The sequence below is a fragment of the Piliocolobus tephrosceles genome, chromosome 13, assembly GCF_002776525.5.
Source record: "Piliocolobus tephrosceles isolate RC106 chromosome 13, ASM277652v3, whole genome shotgun sequence".
NCBI lineage: Eukaryota > Metazoa > Chordata > Mammalia > Primates > Cercopithecidae > Piliocolobus > Piliocolobus tephrosceles.
Window position 1 is genome coordinate 1375455 of NC_045446.1, and position 22250 is coordinate 1397704.

Genomic DNA, 22250 nt, shown 5'->3' on the forward strand with positions numbered 1-22250 from the left:
CCCAAAAAAAAAAAAAAAAAAAAAAAAAAAAAAAGAAAACTAGTCTAGCAATCTCTATATGTAAACTAGAGCATTTTATCCGTTTACTTGTAATATAATTACTGAAATATTTGGATTTAAAGTCTATGTTCTCAGTCTGAATTTTCTATTGCATCACCTGATCTGTATTTCTTTTTCTTTTCTATTCTTTTCGATTAGTACTTTTTGATTCTAGTTTTTTATGTAATTGTTTGACTATCATACACAACTTTGGTTAGGAGTCTTGGATCTTCTTTGCTTCTTTTCCATTTTTGTCCTTATCTCTCGAATCCTTTTTAGCTCTTCATTTCTTTTTGGTTTTTAAAATTTATTCTACATTTTTACTCATATGTTTGTCCCATTTTAGACTTTATTTCTAGAGTGATTTCTTTTAACTCGAATTTTCTCTTGAGTAATGTCACCTCATTTAGTAATTCTTCTATTTATGGCTTTTGTTGTTCATTTATGTCTCTTTTTTTGAGATGGGGTTTCACTCTGTTGTCCAGGCTAGAGTGCAGTGGCAGGATCACAGCTCACTGCAGCCTCAACCTCCCAGGCTCAAGCGATCCTGCTACCTCAACTTCCCTAGTAGCTGGGATTAAAGGCACACACCACCATGCCCACTTAATTTTTTAAATGTTTGGTAGAGATGGGGGTCTCACTCTGTTGCCCAGGCTGGTTTTGAACTCCTGGCCTCAAGTGATCTTCCTGCCTCGGCCTCCCAAAGTGCCGGGATTACAGGTGTGAGCCACCTCACCCAGCCTCATTTATGTCTGGTATCATTCCCTTTCATTGTTCATTAGCTCCTTTGGAAACCGTAGGCTACCACTGTGATCTGTTTCACGGCAGGCTTCCTACTTTCTTCCATTGCCTGTGGGGACTTACTGAGGGCCTCGCACCCACTCTCCACTAGAGGGAGGAAAAGCTTCCCCATTTCAGGAGCCAGATTCAAAATTCAAGCTGTGCTTCATCCAGCACGCACCTGTTGGCTCTTTTGAGGTTCCCCTGTGTTCGGCTCTGTTAGATGTTTCTTTGCTTTCTGCTACACAGACACTGAAACCCTGGGGGGCTGTGACGCTGGGAAATTTATTCCCACCTTCTTGTACTTTCAGATTCACCATTTTTTTTTCTTAAGACACCATCTCACTTTATAGTGCCCAGGCTGGAGTTCAGTGGTGCAATCACAGCTCACTGCAGCCTCAGACTCCCAGGCTCAAGCCATCCTTCTGCCTCAGCCTCCTGAGTAGCTGAGGCTACATGTGTGAGCCACCATGACCAGCTTACCGGGCTTTGTATGAGTCTCCAGCGTGCATTTTCAGTTTTGTTACCAAGTTGCTCGGTGTCCTGTGGGCTGTGGGAATGTACAGGGCTCAAATGCAATGAATGCTGTGTTCATGTCTGCTGCCACCTTCTGGAGTTTCCCAGTTTGGATTATTGAGTAAACTGTCTTAAGCAGCATTTCCTTGTAGCGTCGTGAAACTATCAATAGTCACGTCCCCTAGCAAGACGCACCTTTGACACACTTTTATTCCCTCTCCTAAACGTGGTTGAAATAATCTAAACCTTTATTTCTAGATTATTTCATTTCTCCTTACATTGCATCTCTTTTATCTCAGAAATTTGTTTTGGAATTCCCACTCTGTTCTTCCCTGGCATTATCAGCACTGGCTTAGATCTGCGGGCGTTCCGTGGGCACTCATTTCTCACCAGCGCTCCCTGTGTGCTGTCTTCCCTCCACCTTTTCCCTCCTGGTTCGCTTGGCTGGAGATTGTCCTCAGATCACTCTTGTCCCCTCCTCCCCAGTGTGTGATTTCTAAAGACTTGCCTGTGTCACTGATCAGAGAACAGGCTCAGCGTGGTGGCGCCTCACCATGAAACAGATGGACTTGGCTCAGGTTCCCCAAATGTGTCACTTCCCAGGAACTCCCCTTTCCTGCCGGGAGACTGAGCTCCAAGGATACTTTGGGCCATTCTATAACTTCCTGGTTACTTTTAGTTACGGAGAGCCCGTTGACTTCATAATTCTAAAAGGCTAATTTTGTGTTTGAATCAGAGGTGCTCTGTAGCTCAGGGGTGCTTCACTCCTCCCTCCCCCGCCCTTGCCCTGCCTGGGGTCCTTCCGAGGCCCCAGAGGAGAGTGGGAAGCTGGAAGCCACGGGTCTTGTGCAAAGCCCTGCTTGGCTGGTCGTCAGTACTCAAGGCCTGCCTGATCCTCTGCGCCTCTAGGGCAGGACCGGGTTGAGCCTTCTCCTGTGAGCAGAGAGTGTGAAGATATTTGGGGCTGAGAGGAGGGCAGAAGGGAATGGCAGGTTTTTTTGTTTTTTTTTTTTGAGACGGAGTCTTGCTCTGTTGCCCGAGCTGGAGTGCAGTGGCCGGATCTCAGCTCACTGCAAGCTCCGCCTCCCGGGTTTACGCCATTCTCCTGCCTCAGCCTCCCGAGTAGCTGGGACTACAGGCGCCGCCACCTCGCCCAGCTAGTTTTTTGTATTTTTTTAGTAGAGACGGGGTTTCACCGTGTTAGCCAGGATGGTCTCGATCTCCTGACCTCGTGATCCACCCGTCTCGGCCTCCCAAAGTGCTGGGATTACAGGCGTGAGCCACCGCGCCCGGCCGGGAATGGCAGGTTTTTTTGTGAATGCACCAGGCCTCAGGCAGGCGTTTCCCAGCTTAGCTGACAGATCAGAACACAGAATCAGTCACCGCACAGGAAAGGGTTGGACCGAATTGTACGAAGCATGCAGCTGATTTACAGACATGAGAGGCTTTATTGCAAGGAAATTCATTCATTATTTTGCTATTATTATTATTTTTTTAAACAGATGGAGACAAGAGGAAGGAAGGTGGTCTTCCTGGTTACAGGTGGCCACAGGAGAATAGGCAGCGGCCCAGGAGGATCCAGGGTCCCAATGGTGGTTGAGAAGCTGGTTTTTAGTGATCACTCAGGAATGTCGACCTGGCCTTGTGGGGTCAGACTTTGCATCTCAGTCATCCCAGGGAGAAGAAGAAGATGGTCCACACCCAAGTGCAGGGAACGCTGTGGCAGTCGGTTGGGCACCCGCTTCCAGGCAAGGACACCTCCTGCATCAAGGAAACACGTGTTTCTGGAGTGAGGAGGCTGAAGGCGGGGCCCAGAGGAGAGCCAAGCCATGGAAGGAGGTGTGTGCATGGATGGTGAGCATGGAGAAGGTGCAGGTGCCTCAGGGAGGATGAGTGGGATGAGCTGATTCAGGGAAACCATAACAAATGCTTTCACCAAACAGGAGAAACCTGAAGGTCTGGGTCCAGAGCCTCAGATCTTGCACTGGCAGCACACAGGGACATAGCAGGTGGACTGGCAGCAGCAGGGTTTGCAGCAACTGGACTGGCAGCAGGATGACCCACAGCCTGAGGAGCAGCAGGGCTTACAGCAACTGTGCTGGGAACAACCACAAGAGCCACAGTCCCCCTTGGAGCCCCCACAGGAGCCACAGCTGGAGCAGGAACAGGCTGGCACACAGCAGCACATGGACTTGCAGCAGCACACGGGCACACAGCAGCCGGAGCCACAGCCCTCACAGGTGGAGCCACAGCCCCCACAGCCGGAGCCACAGCCCCCACAGCCAGAGCCACAGCCTCCAGAGCAGCCACAGCAGCCCATGGTTCAGGTGGGTTGAGCTGGAGTGGGTGGAGGAGCAGGTGAGAAGGAGGTGCAGGTATGGAGCCCCCTGAGCCCAGGCCCTTTATACCCCACACAGGAGCACACCATCGTCTCTGTCTCTTTCCGGTTGCTGTTTACACAGCTCCTGGAGGTATGTCTTGATTGTTTTACTTTGGCTATGTTGACATTTTCTGGATCCAAGTATGAGCTCTTCCTCCTGAGATTATTTCCTTGTGGAATTCATACTGGAAGGAAAAACAGCTCCAACGCTGGCTCACCTCAGGAGGAAGTGCAGCCTCCGCAAGGTCTTAGGCTCTGTCCCAGGTCCTGACTCTGACTCTCCCTGGGCCTTTGAGCAGATCCAATCAGCCTCCGAGCCCCAGCTTCCTCTCCTGCAGAGGGGAGCTAGCAGCACCAGCCTCTGGGGGTTGCATGAGAATTACCTGAGATTATTCATGTGTTGCGTCTTTTGCAACGCCCCAACTCCCCATCCTTCACCCTCAGGCAGGGTTCCATCTTGGCAGGACTGGGTCAATGTTGCGGATTTCTGACGTTCGATGCTGTGAGACACCCTCCCCGCCCCCAGAGCAGTGCCGCTCTCTGCCTGATTCCTGCTGATGCCCCCAGGGATGTGGTATCTTCTTTGTGGCAACTGTGGCTGAGGATGGCAGGGTTCTCAGCATTGGGGAAGGAATGCATCCTCTGTTTACCTCCTCCCTATTCCTGGACCAGTCCCTGTGGGCAGGGCAATGGGCTCTGTGATTACAGAAGGGAAGTTCACACAGCACGGTCCTTGGGGACATGTGAGAAGAGCTTCCCGCTGCTTTGGAACTATTGTGTGGACAGGTTCTTCTCTTGGAGGAAAACAAACCTTGGAGCAGAACTTGAGGGGTAGGGGAGGAACCATGATGGGTACAAACAGCAACCAAGGGACAGGAAGGATACTCCAGCCAGGAGGCAGGGCACTAGCAACGGTGTGGAGGCTGCAGGTGCAGGAACCCGTCAGTATGGTCCACACTCAGATGTGGCTCAAATGTGCGAAAAGTGGATGTGCAGGCTTACAACCTTCCAGTGTGCCTCAGCCGACATGGGGTGAAACCCAAACCCCTGACACTGGCCCATCCACCTCTCCAGCTGGATTTGACCATGGCCTTGGCCACCCATCGTTCCAGAACCAATCAGCCCAAAGCTTAGTGTATCAGGAGTTCAGATCTGGCCCTGGATGGTGGAACAGGCTGCATGATGCGTGGGGTCTCAGCTGGGAAGGTACCAATGGCTAACGATGGCAGCATGGCTTGGCTGGGCTGTATTTTGGGACCTCAGTTCTGGCCGTCTGCAGGGTTCCTTGGTTTTTCTCTCAGTTGTGTCAGCGGGGGCTGGCTTGTCCAAGATGCTGCGTTCACACGCCTGTGGGATCGCTACAACAGGTGAGGCTGGACAGATCTCCTCCCTCCCCCCCTCACGGCCTCTTCCCACGGCTGGCTGGGGCTTCCTCACAGCATGGTGGGCTCAGGGCAGCTGTACTTCCTACGAGGTCACTGGAGCAGAGGCCGGAAGGTACCTTATGACCCAGCCTAGGAATCGTAGAGTATTTATCTCTCCTCAAGTCACTAAGGCCAGCCCAGATTGTGGAGAGAAGAGAAAATCCACCTCTCCACGGGAGGAGAATGACTTGGCATCATCTTCAAACTGCCTCAATCATTCTTCATCCAGCCCTGGATTGGTGCCCGGGACACACCGTGCTCCTCCTTACTCATGTCCTGTGTGCTGGCGCCTCCTACACAGAGCAGACTCACCCAGGACCACCCTGGACTGCGTCCCTCCTGTCTGTCCAGCTCAGATCCGCCTCTGACGCCCCATCCCAAGATAGCCACCCCAGCCACCTCGCATTCTCTGCTTCATTATTGATTCCCACGATGCCAAACTGGCTCTGCTCTCCCCCTTGTTTGTTCTTGGAGGTGTGTGTCCCACCTCAGGGGAGTGTGAGCTCTGCAGGGGCAGCGGCTTTATCCCACACGCAGCCATGCAGCTCTGTCACCAACACCTGGACACACTCCGTAATCGTCATTGAGAGAGGGAGTTGTCAACTGAAGGAGGACGAGGTCATCAATTTGGAAAGGAGCACTTTGCTTCTCACAGCGCTGCGGGCTGAGTGTGGCTGTTCTGACCGGCTGGGAGGCACAGCCTCTGCTAGGAAGCTGGAAACAGACACTTCGAGGGAGGGAAGACTAAGGCAGAGATCTACACTGAGCGGGGGTGGCTGAATATGCATATTCAACAAGCTGTGGGAGGGACATGAATATTGATGAGAGGAGAAACCAGGCATATGCACAATTGAGCTTCACATCTCTCCATGTGCAAAAACCAGAGGAGTTAACCTGATCTGAGGGTGGAGTTTTGGGCCCTCTGATGTCAAAAGGTGAAGCAGCGGACTCGGAAGCCCTCCCTACGCCTCTTCCCTGGAACAGCCAGGGCCTCTCCATGGGGGTCTCCTAGCAGGAAGAAGAGAGGGGCAATGTCTGGGGTTCACTGATCTCAGCGGCGCAGTCTCCACAGGGTAGACTCCTGCTTTCCCGGAGGTGAGTGTCAAGCCCCTGAGCGCAAGCTTAGCCATCGTATCCCCCGTGACCTGCACGCACACATCCAGATGGCCTGAAGCAAATGAAGAATCACAAAAGAAGTGAAAATGGCCGGTTCCTGCCTTCACTGGTGACGTTCCAGCATTGTGATTTGTTCCTGCCCCACCTTAATTGGGAGATTAACCTTGTGAAATTCCTTCTCCTGGCTCAGAAGCTCCCCCACTGAGCACCTTGTGACCCCCCACCCCTGCCCACAAGAGAAAAACGCCCTTTGATTGTAATATTCCACGACCCACCAAAATCCTCTAAAATGGCCCCACCCCATCTCCCTTCGCTGACTCTCTTTTCGGCCTCAGCCCGCCTGCACCCAGGTGATTAAAAAGCGTTATTGCTCACACAAAGCCTGTTTGATGGTCTCTTCACATCGACACGGATGTGCGTGACAGTGAAGGACCTGGGTCATGGCTCGCCAGGAAGCAGGAGAAGGGGGCAAATCCAGCCCCCCCTCATAGCCAGGACCTCAGCTTGCAAGGTTTCCCTGTAAACCAAACATAAAATGCTAAGGCCCCTCCCCCATCAACTGAAGGGACTTCCTCCTCAGCCAGGGTTGTTTTAAAATTTAACCCGAGAAGTTGTGATGGGCAGTGGGGGTCAGCCATGCCTCATTCTACCTCTCCGGCATTAACATCCTCACAGACTTTAAGTCCGATAAGAAACGTTTCACCACCTCTTCTCTCTGAAGCCTGCTACCTAAAGTCTTCCTCTGCAAATGACACCCTGGGTCTCCACGATCCTTTATCCTAACCCAGACATTCCTTTCTGAGGATCCCGGGTCTTTAGACAAACTCAACCAGTTGTCAACTGGAAAAGTTTTACATCTACCTATAGCCTGGAAGATCCCCGCCCTTCAAGTTGTCCCACCTGTTTGGACGAAGGGAGGCAAGATGGTGCACTTCCGGGTTCTTCTTCACCACCAACTCTTCCCGCACGCGTGAAAAGGCAGCCGGCGCCCGGGAGGGTGCAGACCAACTGGGCATGCGCCAGGTGACGTCAATCTGAAGAGACCAAGATTTACCTGGTCGCACCTGCGGAACGCCCCTGACACGCCCATGCCCCGCCTATTGCCCTCCCACTCCTAGAAAAGCCACTCTTGGCCAGTGAGCCACGCGGCCTTCTCACAGCCCGGCGGACTTCCCAGCTTCCCAGTCCTGTCGGGATGTCGGAACTCCCTCCGAGAGCTTGGGGGAGGGGAACTCTGCCGGCCTTCTTTGCCGGAGGCCGACAGACTTCTCCACACCTTAGGTTACTAAAATAAACTAGCAGTTTTGCGCCTGACCTTTGCCTACTTGCTGGTTCTTTTGCGCCCGCTCGGCTGGTCTTAGAAAAACAAGACAGATGGTGCCGAACCCGGGAGGAGACCCCTCCTCAGGGCCCCCAGGGTCCGGGGAGCCGCCTCCTCCTCGTTCCACGCCGTGGATGGACCAGGACCTGAGACCCGCTTCGCTCACTCTCATGGCCTCTCTGGGGTAAGTGCCCTTGTCTCCTCTTTACCTCCCTCGGCCAGAAACCCTGTGCAGGTCCGAGGTCCATTTTGAGCCACCAAGTGGCTTGGGAGAGCCTTGCAGGATGGAGACGTCCGCCTGAAGGTACTCTCCACTTTGGCTTCAAGAGCCTCCAGTCTGTCTCTGCTGGTTCCAAAGGACGCTTTGAAGCCAGGCAGAGATCCACTTCCATTTCCATTGTGTCCATTGTGTCCCTCGGCCAAAATCCTGCGCAGGTCCGAGGTCCATTTGGAGCCACCATGTGGCTCGGAGACCCGTTCAGGACGAAGACGTCCGCCTGAAGGTAATCTCCACCTTGGCTTCAAGAGCCTCCAGTCTATAAACTAGCAGTTTTGCTCCTGACCTTTGCCTACTTGCTGGTTCTTTTGTGCTCGCTCTGGTGGTCTTAGAAAAACAAGACACCACTTTTCTGGACCAAACCAATGTATTGTCGATGAAAAGAGTCAAACTCTGTAAAATATTTGGAGAGGTTTACTCTGGGCCAAATATGAGTGACCATGGCCCATGACACAGCCCTCAGGAGGTCCTGAGAACATGGGCCCAAGGTGTTTGGGGTACAGCTTGGTTTTATACATTTTAGGGAGGCAGGAGACATCAATCAAATACATTTAGAAATACAGTGGTTTGATCCGTATTTGCGGGACTACTTGAAGCAGGTGGGAGGGGAGTGGGGGCTGGGGGGTGGGAGGGTTCCAGGCTACAGGTAAATTTAAACATTTTCTGGTTGACAATTGGTTGGTTGTCTAAAGACCTGGGGTAGACAGAAAGGGAGTGTTCAGGTGAACATAAAGATTGTGGAGACTAAGGTTCTTTAAAAGTCTTACAGTGGCTGGCCTTAGAGACAACAGATGACAAAAGTTTCTATTCAGATGTTTATGTTTAAAGGGTGCTAGAGCCTTAGGTAATCTCTTTAGGACTGGGAGGGCCTGGAAGAAAAACATCTAGCTATGTTAATAGACATCCTTTCCAGATGCAGATTTTCCCCCACAAAGGACAGCTTTGCAGGGCGGTTTCAAGATATGGCAAAGAAACGTGTTTGGGGGAAAATATTTTGATTTTCTTCCTTGCCTAGCAATGTTATGCCAGAGTCAGGTGGAAAGTAAGTGACAATATATAGGGCTAAACAAAACCCATCTGATGAGAGTTTGTGATTTGTAGGGTATGACCGGACTCCTTAGATAGGAATTTGAGCAAGATAAAAAAAACAGAGTTTAGTCCTTAGTATTTCTTAAATGTATTTGATTGAAGTCTCATGTCTCCATAAAATGTATAAAACCAAGCTGCACCCGACCACCTTGGGCACCTGTTCTCAGGACCTCCTGAGGGCTGTGTCACGGGCCATTGGTCACTCACGTTCAGCTCAGAATCTTTTCTTTTTTTTTTGTTTTTGAGATGGAGTCTCGCTCTGTCGCCCAGGCTGGAGTGCAGTAGCGCGATCTCTGCTCACTGCAAGCTCCACCACCTCCCAGGTTCACGCCATTCTCCTGCCTCAGCCTCCCTAGAAGCTGGGACTACAGGCGCCCGCCACCACGCCCAGCTAATTTTTTTGTATTTTTAGTAGAGACGGGGTTTCACCGTGTTCGCCAGGATGGTCACGATCTCCTGACCTCGTGATCCGGCCCAGAATCTTTTCAAATATTTTACAGAGGTTGACACTTTTTGTCGACACCCCCTTGGCCAAGAGGGGTCCGTTCCGTCAGTGGCTGGTGAGGGCATGGTTAGGATTTCCTTCTGATTTCTGGGGAAAGGCTCTTGCTTCTGTCTGCTGCTCGCGTGCTGTGTGAGTTCCTCCGGTTGGCAGCTAGGCTTGAAACCGCCTTTGCAAAGCTATGACTGAGACGGTGAGAGATCTAACTTTTTTTTTTTTTTTTTTTTTGAGACGGAATCTGGCTCTGTCGCCCAGGCTGGAGTGCAGTGGCCGGATCTCAGCTCACTGCAAGCTCCGCCTCCCGGGTTTACGCCATTCTCCTGCCTCAGCCTCCCAAGTAGCTGGGACTACAGGCGCCCGCCACCTCGCCTGGCTAGTTTTTGTATTTTTAGTAGAGATGGGGTTTCACCGGGTTAGCCAGGATGGTCTCGATCTCCTGACCTCGTGATCCGCCCGTCTCGGCCTCCCAAAGTGCTGGGATTACAGGCTTGAGCCACCGCGCCCGGCGAGATCTAACTTAACTGACTCCATCTTCCTTCTAACCTCCAAGCTGTCCTTGTTCATTCCTGGGCGTTGGCTGAACTAACTTTGGGAGAGATTTAGTTTGTAGTTTACAGTTTAAACAAAGACAGTAACAACCTTTTCCCAAAGCAGACCTCCTTCTTGCCTGGGGACTAGACCAACATTAGCCACAAGATTAGAAATTGTGGTTTAGGAGTCACGTAGCCGGGGGTCATTTATAAGATTCTGACCCTCCCTGCACTTGATGGATCAGGTGGCACCACCCAGATCAATAAACTGGCTCATCTGATCTTGTGGTCCCTACCCAGGAACTGACTCAGCGTGAGAAGATGGCTTTGACTCCCAGTGACTTCATCCCTGACCAGTCAGCACTCCTGGCTCCTGACTTCTCCCCACCCACCAAGTTGTCCTTAAAAACTCTGCTCCCTTGGCACATCTACACCATGGAATACTATGCAGCCATAAAAAAGGATGAGTTCATGTCCTTTGCAGGGACATGGATGAAGCTGGAAACCATCATTCTCAGCAAACTACCACAAGGACCGAAAACCACACACCGTATGTTCTCACTCATAGATGGGAGTTGAACAATGAGAACACTTGGACACAGGGTGGGGAACATCACACACCAGGAACTGAGGGGGAGTGGGGGACTGGGGGAGGGATAGCATTAGAGAAATACCTAATGTAAATGATGAGTTGATGGGTGCAGCAAACCAACACGGCACATGTGTACATATGTAACAAACCTGCACATTGCTCACATGTACCCTAGAACTTAAAGAATAAAACAAACAAAAAAATCACCAAAACCCAAAAAAGCTCTGCTCCCCAAATGCTCAGGGAGACTGATTTGAGTAATAATAAAACTCCGGTTTCGCACACAGCCGGCTCTGCATGAATGACTCTTTGTCTGTTGCAGTTCCCCTGTCTTGATGAATCAGCTGTCTAGGCAGTGGGCAAGGTGAACAGGCTCATGTCTGTGTTGGTTAGATTCAGTTCTATGGGCTTCAAGTGCTAGAGGTCAGGAAGGGACCCTTCCCTTGAGCAGATCTCAATTCAAGTCCATCTCCCAAAATCAAAGTCTTCCATTCCACACCGATCATATAGATTATGAGTTTATCTTCCCAGGAGCAGAACAAAAACAAGGTGACACCAGTCCCTCCTCCACCTACCCAGAGAGGTCTGCACAACTGACTCTTCCTTTTGTCCCTTTTTCTCCTCAAACGTCTACCTTATGTAAAATGCAGACTTACTGGGCACTAACTAAAGTCTCACAGGAATGCAACCATTGGCCTAATGCTTACCTGCTTCTTCCTACTTGCCTGCCCCCCTTTAAGGAAGTGTATAAATACCAAACTTCCCGAAAACCTCTTTGGGAAACAGCCACAGATGTGCCTGCATCTTGCATTTCTCCCAGATGTGCCTTAAAGCAGGCTTAGTAAACCCTGACGGACAGAGAGCTTTGCCTCAGCCACTCATTTCAGGTATCAGTGTGAACCCTGATTTATAACCCGTTGGTTAGAAGCTTGGGAGGCCTGGACTCGTGACTGGCATCTGTATTAGTCCATTTTCATGCTGCCAATAAAGACATACCCAAGACTGGCCAATTTACAAAATGAAGAGGTTTAATGAACTCACAGTTCTACTGGGGAGGCCTCACAATCATGGTGGAAGGTGAAAGGCACATCTCACATGGCAGCAGGCAAGAGAAGAGAACCTGTGCAGGGAAACTCCTCTTCATAAAACCATCAAATCTCATGAGACTTATTCACTATCACGAGAACAGCACAGGAAACACCCACCCCCATGATTCAATTACCTCCCACCGGGTCCCTTCCACAACACGGGGGAATTGTGGGAGCCACAGTTCAAGATGAGATTTGGGTGGGGACACAGCCAAACCATGTCAACATCTCAAATGGGGACAGTCTTGCGGGACTCAGCCCTTTGCCTGTGGGATCTGAAATGAACTCTGCTTCAGGATGGGAGTGAATTGCAGGACACTCAGCTGGTGTCAGAGAATCAGTCAGTGTGGAAAGAGGTAGAAAATTGAGTGGTGTGGGGAACACTCGCACATCAGGAGTGAGAGTGTTCTGTGTGAGAGTGTAGAGAAACTACGTTTTTCTCAGATTCATACTGACAACAGAAGAGATACCACAGGTGGAAGAAAACAGAGTGTCTCTTTCTGGTCCAGGCAAGGGGTGGAGGCCGTTTTTGACTTTCACCTTCTTCTGTGGGTTCATCTCTCTCTTGCTTGTTGGCTCTGAAGATTATTTATTTTTTCAACAGCTCAGTGACTTAAAAAACATATATGTTTTAAATACAGCACGTTAAGCTTCATTTATTTATTTCTTTTTTTTTTTTGAGACGGAGTCTGGCTCTGTCGCCCAGGCTGGAGTGCAGTGGCCGGATCTCAGCTCACTGCAAGCTCCGCCTCCCAGGTTCACGCCATTCTCCTGCCTCAGCCTCCCGAGTAGCTGGGACTACAGGCGCCCGCCACCTCACCCAGCTCGTTTTTTTTTTTGTATTTTTTAGTAGAGACGGGGTTTCACCGTGTTAGCCAGGATGGTCTCGATCTCCTGGCCTAGTGATCCGCCCGTCTCGGCCTCCCAAAGTGCTGGGATTACAGGCGTGAGCCACCGCGCCCCATTTATTTATTTCTTTAGAGACAAAATCTCATTCTGTTGCCCAGGCTGGAGTGCAGTGGTGTGATCTAGGCTCACTGCAGCCTCTGCTTCCCGGGTTCAAGCAATTCTCCTGCCTCAGCCTCCTGAGTAGCTGGGATACAGGCACCCACCATCACGCCCAGCTCAATTTTGTATTTTTAGTGGAGATGGGGTTTCACCATGTCCTTTTAGAAGTTTCAGGGTTGTGAATAGTATTTAGTCAAGCTCACTTACTAAAACAGAAACTCAGAAGCAATTTCTAAAAATTCTGTGTCGTTGAGTCTTCACTTTCTTGTCACAGTTTTGTCAGGCGCTCACTGCCTGCCATCCTGTGAGACGCTGGCTTCCCAAGCAGCCTCCAGTGCTCTGCTGTTACAGACACCTGGGTCTGGGGGCTCCAGTCTTGCAGCCCACCTCCTCCTCCGCCGGCTCCTGCCTTCCCTCCCCACGAGTCAAACCTGCTGGACTTCGGCCAGGGCCCTCCAGCCTCCGGAACTGGGAGAAACGGTGTCTGTTGTTCAGTCCTCCAGGCTTCCTCTGTGGGGTTTTTTTCTGGCAGCCAGAGCCGACAGAGGCAGCAGGGAAGGGACAGGTGGGTTCCTGAAGCAGAGGTCTGCGTAGGGCGGTGTCACAAGGAGGCAGGAAGGAGATGTCTGCAGGATGTCGTCCAGGAGATGCTGTGGGATTTGGCAACTTGTCGGGGAGAGAAGCCCAAGGGGCCTCCCAATTCTGTGTCCCGGAAGATGGGAAAGATGCTGAGGCCCCCACCCAAGTGGATGCCATGATACCATGGCTGAGTTATGCCCCCTGGTTCATATGTTGGAGTCTTCACCGCAGTATCTCTGAACAGGACCTTATTTGGAGATAGGTCTTTACAGGGGTGATTAGTTAAAACGTGGACCTCATGGATTAGGGTGGGCACTAATCTAATCTGTGTCCTTATACAAAGAGATGAGGACGCAGACACACACAGAGGGACGAGCACGTGAGGGTACAGGGATGGCAGCATCTGTAAGCTGGGAAGAGAGGCCTCAGGAGGACACAGCCCTGCGGCACCTCGATGGTGGATTCTGGCCTCCAGACTGTGAGACAATCCACTCCTGTCGCTTAAGCCACATGGTTTGTGGGGCAGTCCTAGCAAACTCACACAGCAGGGAATGGGGGGTTCCCAAATGCCTGGGAGTGCAACTCAGTGAAAATTGTGTATTTCTCTAATCACACGGAGGCTGAAACGAAAGAATCACAGCACAAACTCGTGGGAGGTACAGATCGTATTTATTTAGAAGATCCAGCCCGGGGAACTTACAAGGCGAAGCCCTGGGGCAAAGAAACCAGGCCAGGTCGGAGGTAGAAGAGGAGACTGGGCACCCCTCCTCCTCAGGAGAGGATCCTGGGATCTCTAATAATTCTGAGTCCTCTAGATCAACTCCAAAAGCAATCGGAGCTCTGGCAGCTCAGGCAGGATGAAGACGAAGGGTGGAGGAGCCAGGAGGTTGCAGGGACCTGGGAGAGGCGGCTGCAGGTCAGAGGATTCCAGTTTCAGCGTGTTTCCAGCAGGCTCACAGGAGGGGCCCAGGGATGTGGGATCTTGATGCCCTGAGAAGGTTGAAGTGGTGAGGTCAGGAAAGGAAAAGGGGATTGCGCGAGAATTGATGGGCAGGACCCAGTACGCCAGAAGCCCTCATGACCTCAGAGGCTGAGCAGCTGAGTACTGAGCCCTGAACACTAGGCTGCCTTAGTCCAGAGGAGGACAGACTCAGAGACATGCTTCAGGAATTCAGGCCACAGCTGCAGTCATTCCTGGAGAGCCCAGATCTGTAGGACCAGCTGAGGTTTGTGGGCAGAGCCTCAGATCTTGCACTGGCAGCACACGGGGACACAGCAGCTGGACTGGGAACAGCAGGGTTTGCAGCAGCTGGACTGGCAGCAGGATGACCCACAGCCTGAGGAGCAGCAGCAGGGCTTACAGCAGCTGTACTGGGAACAGCAGGGCTTACAACAGCTGGACTGGGAACAGCAGGGCTTGCAGCAGCTGGACTGGCCGCAGGATGACCCACAGCCTGAGGAACAACAGCAGGGCTTACAGCAGCTGGACTGGCAGCAGGATGACCCACAACCTGAGGAGCAGCAGCAGGGCTTACAGCAGCTGGACTGGGAGCAGCAGGGTTTGCAGCAGCTGGACTGGGAGCAGCCACAAGAACCACAGCCCCCCTTGGAGCCCCCACAGGAGCCACAGCCCCCCTTGGAGCCCCCGCAGGAGCCACAGCCCCCCTTGGATCCCCCACAGGAGCCACAGCTGGAGCAGGAACAGGCTGGCACACAGCAGCACACGGGCTTGCAGCAGCAGATGGGCACACAGCAGCTGGAGCCACAGCCCCCACAGCCGGAGCCACAGCCTCCGGAGCAGCCACAGCAGCCCATAGTTCTGGTGGATTGAGGGTGGAGCAGGTAGAGGAGCAGGTGAGAGGCAAGTGGCAGGTGCAGGTGTGGAGCTCCCTGAACCCCGGCTCTTTATATTCCTGCCCAGGTGTTTGTACTGATCACATGAATACTTCTGTTGTTGTTTCTGCTGTTTCACATGCACAAGTGTTATTTTTAATCTCTTCACCATCCTATGAGCCGCCATCAGCTCAAGCCAAGCTCTACTTTCCTTGGTTTCTAAATTTGGCCTCTTCCTCATAGGCATTTCCCTTTGTTAGAAGACATTGGGCTCTCTCTCCAGTGGGTGTCCCAGGAGCCCAGGAGGCGGTGGTGGCTTGGCTGGCAGGTGGACCATTGTCCTTGGTGCTCAGGGCTCTCCTCACTGATGCAGACCCTCCACCCTCTGGCATTGGTGTTTATGTCAATGGTGGTCGTTTTGTAAAATAAATAAATAAAGCAAAAATTAAAAAGTAAGCTGAAAGAAAAGGCTGCCTATAGGTTCCACCGCTTAAAAACTTCCAGTATAAATATTTTGTCAAATTTGTAAAACAAAGTTTTGAAGAGCGTGGATTTTAGTGTGGCCCTGGTTCTCTTTTGCCTTTCTTCCCTCTTCCTCCTGTATTCAGCTCACTCCTAACGACACGGATTAGACCCACGTTCCCTTCAGGCGAGCTGGGCTCACAGAGGGAACAGGGACAAGACCCTTCCTAATGCTTTCAAGTGGTCCTCAATTAAGTCTTTGTAAAAATTCCACAAATCAATGGATATTCTTCAAATTTATTCTTCTTGAAGCCTACAAAAATTTGATTAGGTGCCCTCTCTAATGCACTTTATTTTCTAAAAGATTAATTTTAATATTTTTTTGTTTTGAGAAGGAGTATCTCCCTTGTCACCAAGGCTGAAGTGCAGTGATGCGATCTCGGCTCACTGCAACCTCTGCCTCCTGGGTTCAAGCAATTTTCCTGCCTCAGCCTCCCCAGTAGCTGGGATTACAGGCACCCACACCAGGCCCAGCTAATTTTTTGTATTTTTAGTGGAGATGGGGTTTCACCATGTTGGGCAGGCTGGTCTTGAACTCCTGACCTCAGGTGAACCACCTGCCTCGGTCTTCCAAAGTGTGTGCCTGGCCACGCCCGGCCAAATTTTAATTTTTTATTGAGGTAAAAATTACATGCAGTGAAAATTTTTTTTTTTTCCTGAGTCTCACTCTGTTGCCCAGGTTGGAGTGCAGTGTTGCAATCTCGGCTCACTACAACCTCTGCCTCACGAGTTCAAGCAATTCTCCTCCCTCAGTCTCCTGAGTAGCTGGGATTACAGACACCCGCCACCACACCTAGCTAATTTTGTATTTTTAGTAGAGATGGGGTTTCACTATGTTGGCCACGCTGGTCTCCAACTCCTGACCTCAGGTGATCTGCCCGCCTTGGCCTCCCAAATTATTGGGATTACAGGCCTGAGCCACCGGGCTTGGGCTGCATTTTTTTTTTTTTTTTTGAGACAGTGTCTCATTCTGTCACCCAGGCTGGAGGGCAGTAGTGAGATCCTGGCTCACTGCAGCCTTGACCTCCTGGGCTCCATGCATATATTGAGTGTACAGTTCCATGAGTTCCGCTAAACATGTACTCATGTGCCCATCACCCCAACCATGACCAACTGCTCCACCCCCAGGAGGTTCACTTTTTTTTTTTTTGAGACGGACTCTCGCTCTGTCACCCAGGCTAGAGTGCAGTGGCGCAATCTCCGCTCACTGCAAGCTCCGCCGCCTCCCAGGTTCACGCCATTCTCCTGCCTCAGCCTCCCTAGAAGCTGGGACTACAGGTGCCCACCACCATGCCCGGCTAGTTTTTTTGTATTTTTAGTAGAGACGGGGTTTCACCGTGTTAGCCAGGATGGTCTCGATCTCCTGACCTCGTGATCCGCCTGCCTCGGCCTCCCAAAGTGCTGGGATTACAGGCTTGAGCCACCGCGCCCGGCAGGAGGTTCACTTTCACGGCCTTCCCTTCCCACCCATCGCTCCAGGCACAGCTCTGCTGACCTGTTGTGCCTGTTGCTGAATGTTGCAAAAATGAAATTATTAGAAATGTACTCCGGTTTCTTTCCCTCATGATGTTATTCTGTGTGTCAATGATTTGCTCTTCTTGTTCTTCTTCTTTTTTTTTTTTTTGAAACAGGGTCTTGCTCTGTCACCCAGGCTGGAGTGCAGAGTGGTGCCCTCTTGGCTCACTGCAGCCTTGACCTCCTGGGCTCAGGCGATCAACCCACCTCAGCCTCCCAATGTGCCGGGATTACAGGCATGAGCCACCACGCCTGGCCTCATTCTTCTTTTTTAATCACCGCATAGCGTTTCTGTAGCAGGACGAGTTGCAGACAAGACCCCTCAGACATCGAATTGTAGAAGGAAAGGGCTTTACTCAGCGGGGAGCATCGGCAGACTCACATCTCCAACAACCGAGCTCCCCGAGTGAGCAATTCCTGTCCCTTTCAAGGGCTCACAGCTCTAAGGGGGGCCACGATCGATTGAGCAAGCAGAGGGTATGTGGCTGGGGCTGCACGCACCAGTAATTAGAACAGAACAGAACAGGACGGGGATTTTCACGGTGCTTTTCCACACAATGTCTGTCATCTATAGATCACATGACCGATTAAGTCAGGGGTCGATCTTTAACTACCAAGCCCAGGGTTTGGTGCGGGGCTGTCTGCCTGTGGATTTTATTTAATTTTTTTTGAGACGGAGTCTCACTCTGTCGTCCAGGCTAGAGTGCAATGGCACAATCTTGGCTCACTGCAAGCTCCGCCTCCCGGGTTCCCGCCATTCTCCTGCCTCAGCCTCCCGAGTAGCTGGACTACAGGCGCCCGCCACCACGCCCGGCTCATTTTTTGTTTTGTATTTTTAGTAGAGACGGGGTTTCACCATGTTAGCCAGGATGGTCTCCATCTCCTGACCTCATGATCCGCCCGCCTCGGCCTCCTAAAGTGCTGGGATTACAGGCTTGAGCCACCGCGCCCGGCCTACCTGTGGACTTTAGTTTTTAATTCTTTTTTCTTTGGAGGCAGAAATTGGGCATAAGACAATATGAGGGTGGTCTCCCCCTTTATTCCATGTAACAATATTCTCCGCTGCGTTCCCCCAGTCTCACATTCATAGATATTTGAATTGTTCGTGGTATGGGGCTATGACGAATGACACGGCATCATGCCTTCCAGTCCTTCTGTACTCATGTTTTTAGTTTTAAATTTTGGTTAAATATTGAGGACCGGCCTTGCTAGACCACAGAGTAGTGTATGTTTAACTTGCTAAGAAACGGACAGCTTTCCGAACGCTCAAGCTGCTGTGCCCTCCCCAGCAATGCCTGAGACAGTCAGCTGCTCCAGGCCTGTCAGTACCGCCGGGCGGCTTTTCAAATGTGAGGCATCACATGGGGGTATAATCGCATCTTGTGTGGATTTTGACCTGCGTTTCTCTGATGACTAATGTTCGCAAGGATCCTTTCTTGCACTTATTGGACATTTGCACATCTTTCTTGTTTAAGAGTTTTGCTAAAATTGTTTGCCCATTTTATTGTGTTTTTTTGGTCTTTTCGTTATTGAGTTGTTGGAACTCTTCATAAATTCCATATCAAGAATGTATGTATGAAGTGCTTTGCCATATGTATGTATACATATTTCATATACATGTGTATATGTGTGTATATAATATATATGTATGTAGAACGTATATATTATATATAATTTTCCTTTGTTTTTGAGACAGAGTCTCGCTCTGTCGCCCAGCCTGGAGTGCAGTGGTGCACGGTCTCTGCTTACTGCAAGCTCCACCTCCCAGGTTCACGCCATTCTCCTGCCTCAGCCTCCCAAGTAGCTGGGACTGCAGGCACCCGCCACCATGCCCAGCTAATTTTTTGTATTTTTTTTTAGTAGAAATGGGGTTTCACCATGTTAGCCAGGATGGACTCGATCTCCTGACCTCGTGATCTTTGGCCTCCCAAAGTGCTGGGATTACAGGCATGAGCCACTGCACCGAGCCTAATATATATATTATATATAATTTTCTAGTATTTGGCTTGCCTTGTTATTGTCTCAACTTCTTTTTATATGGAAATGTTTTTGATTTTGAAGTCCAATTTAACATTTGTTTTGACAGTTAGCACTTTCTTGTGACGTCTTTGAAAACTTTTTTTCCAAGCATTTTCTCTAGAAGCATTAGAGTTTTGGTTTTTCTATTTAGTTCTATGATGGAGCTCAAGCTAATTTTTGTGTGTAATGTGAGGTAGAAGTTGAGTTCCATTTTTTCACATTTTCATCCATTTTTTCAGTAACATTTGATGAAAAGACCATCCTTGCCGGGCGCGGTGGCTCACGCCTGTAATCCCAGCACTCTGGGAGGCCGAGGAGGGCAGATCACCTGAGGTCAGGAGTGCAAGACCAGCCTGGCCAACATGGCAAAACCCTGTCTCTACTAAAAATATAAAAATTAGCTAGACATGGTGGTGGATGCCTGTAATCCCAGCTACCCAGGGGGCTGAAGCAGGAGAATCGCTTTAACCCGGGAGGTGGAGGTTGCAGTGAGCCAAGATTGCAGAACTGCACTCCAGCCTGGGTGACAGAGTGAGACTGTGTCTCAATATAAATAAATAAATAAATAAATACAAACAAACCATGCTTATCCCACTAAAATCGCTGGTGTTTTTAATGACAATCGGCCGACGCTATGGTGAGTTTGTTCCTGTGCCCTGCTCCGCAGGTCTGTGTGCCGCTTCCTAATGCAAACACAGCGTCACTGTGACATTATGGGAGGTTTTGAAGTCAAGTGTTGTGAGGCTCCAACTTCATTCTTCCCTTTAAAGATTGTTTTGTTTGTTTCCAATTTCTTTACCTTTCCAGCTAAATTTTAGAACCAACTTGATCATCTCAAAAATAAAAAACCCGTTGCTATTGCAATAGATAACCAAGGCAGGAGAAAGACCCTGGAGAGAGCCCCTGTGCCACGCAGGCAATCGGAGAAGGCTGAAGGCCAAAGCTGGAGTTCTAAGACTGGGAAATGCCTCCTCACTCCAGCCCCCACCCTCAACACCAACCTGTGAAGCCCGTGGGCACAAAGGTAACCTCACCCACAGAGTCTTTCCTCTTTTCTAAAATGCCTGCTGATGTGTGTGAGCTGGTTCCTCTATTTAGTTGTTTTCTTTGCTTGCTAATTTGTGTGAGCTCTTTGTGTTTTCAAATGCTGAGCCATGGTCGGCTTTTATGTTGCAAGATCCTCCGTGGTTCATCTTTGCATTCTCGTGAGGGCTTCCTTGGTTAAATGAAAATCCTTGAGTGTTTAATTTTAACTTATCGATTCACTCATCTCTTCCTTTATAATTAGAGTATTTGGGGCCTTCTTTGGGAAGTACTTCTCTGAGATAGTGATACATTTTTCTGTAAAAGTTGAAAACTTTTGTCATCTGTTTTAAAATCTTTAATCAGGTTGGTATACGAGATGGTTAATTTTACGTGTCAATGTGGCTGGATCCCAGGGCGCCCGGATATTTGGCTCAATGTTATTTCTTGGTGGTCTGTGAGGGCGGTTTCTGGGTGAGATGAGCACTGGGATCAGTGGACTCAGGAAAGAGACGCCCTTGCTGGTGTGAGTGGCTTCCTCCGATCCACTGAGGGCCTGAATAGATCAAAAGGTGGAGGAAGTCCCCTTCTGCCTGACGGCTCCAGCTGCCCTCGGACTTACTCACACCATCAACTCCCTGGTTCTCGGGCCTTTGGACTTGAAATGAAAGACCCGGCCGGCTTTCCTAGGTCTTCAGCTTATAGACAGCAGATCATGGAGCTGCTCAGCCTCCAGAATCACATGGGCCAATTCTTCATAATCATCTATGTATGTATCTATGTATCTCTCTCTGTGTGTATGTATGTATATTTGTATGTATGTATGTATCTATGTAGCTATCTATGTATCTATGTGTCTATGTATGTATCTATCATCTATGTATCTGTATATGTATCTATCCATCTATTTATCTATCTTTTTATCTATCTATATATCCATGTATCTATCTATGTATCTATGTGTATATGTATCTATCTATGTAGCTAACTATGTAGCTATCTACCTATCATCTATCCATATATCTATGTATCTATTTATCTATGTATGTATCTACCTATGTATGTATCTATCTATGTGTCTATGTGTCTATCTATCATCTATGTATCTATATATAATTTCATCTATGTATCTATATATCTGTTATCTGTCTGTCTTTGTATCTATCTATCCATCTATGTATATATCTATTATCTATGCATGTATCTATGTATGTATGCATGTATGTATGTGTGTATCTATCTATCTATCTATCTACCTATGTACCTAATCTCCCACTGGTTCTGTGTCTCTGGAGAACCCTGACTAATGCAGTATAGATTTTTGTATATCCTGTGGAAGCTGCCTTTCTCAGCACATTTTCTTTTCCAGCCCCTCAGTTACCCAGTGACAGTCAGGATGACCTGGGTTATGCTGCAGCAACAAACCACACCAAGATCTCAGTAGCTAAGTCAGCCCACACCTCCCACAACCACAAGACACCTGAGGCTCTGCATCTCATTCCATAACCCAGGCAGCCAGTTGCTGTGGAAGAGGAAAAGAAAAATATTCTATTCATAATATAATTCAGCAGTATTTTAAAAAGAATTTTGGCTGCACATGGTGGCTCACGCCTGTAATCCCAACACTGTGGGAGGCCAAGGCAGGAGGATCACTTGAGTCCAGGAGTTTGAGACCAGTCCAGGCAACATAGTGAGACCCTATCTCTACCAAAAAAAAAAAAAAAAAAAAAAAAAAGCCAGGCATGCTGGTGTGCACCTGTGGTCCCAGCTACTTGGGAGGCTGAGCTGGGAGGATCACTTGAACCTGGGAGATCGAGGGGACAGTGAGCCATGATTGCACCACTGCACTCCAGCCTGGGCAACAGAGGGAGAAACTGTCTTAAAATAACAGTGAATAAATAATAAATAAAATAACATTGCACCCTAACCAAAATATTTACACAAACCACATATCTGACAAAGGACTGGAATATACAAATCTAGACTATGTAAAGAACTCTCAAAACACACCAGCAAATCAGACATATAAACAAAACAAACAAAAACTGTCCAATCCAAAAATGGGCAAAAGAGTTGAAGAGACAATTCTCTGAAGAG

At 49.6% G+C, this 22250-nt stretch overlaps 1 protein-coding gene and 1 pseudogene across 1 annotated transcript; both read left to right on the forward strand.

Annotated features, from left to right (window-relative positions):
• The first annotated feature begins 3261 nt into the window (after window positions 1–3261).
• Window positions 3262–4849, forward strand: LOC111520606 (annotated as a pseudogene).
• Window positions 4850–14318: 9469 nt separating this feature from the next.
• LOC111520605 (tetratricopeptide repeat protein 14 homolog) lies at window positions 14319–15706 on the forward strand. Its single transcript, XM_026447311.2, is given in 6 exon segments — window positions 14319–14343; window positions 14457–14718; window positions 14806–15103; window positions 15105–15168; window positions 15358–15494; window positions 15683–15706. Coding segments are annotated over 6 exon segments (810 nt in total).
• The last annotated feature ends 6544 nt before the right edge of the window (window positions 15707–22250 follow it).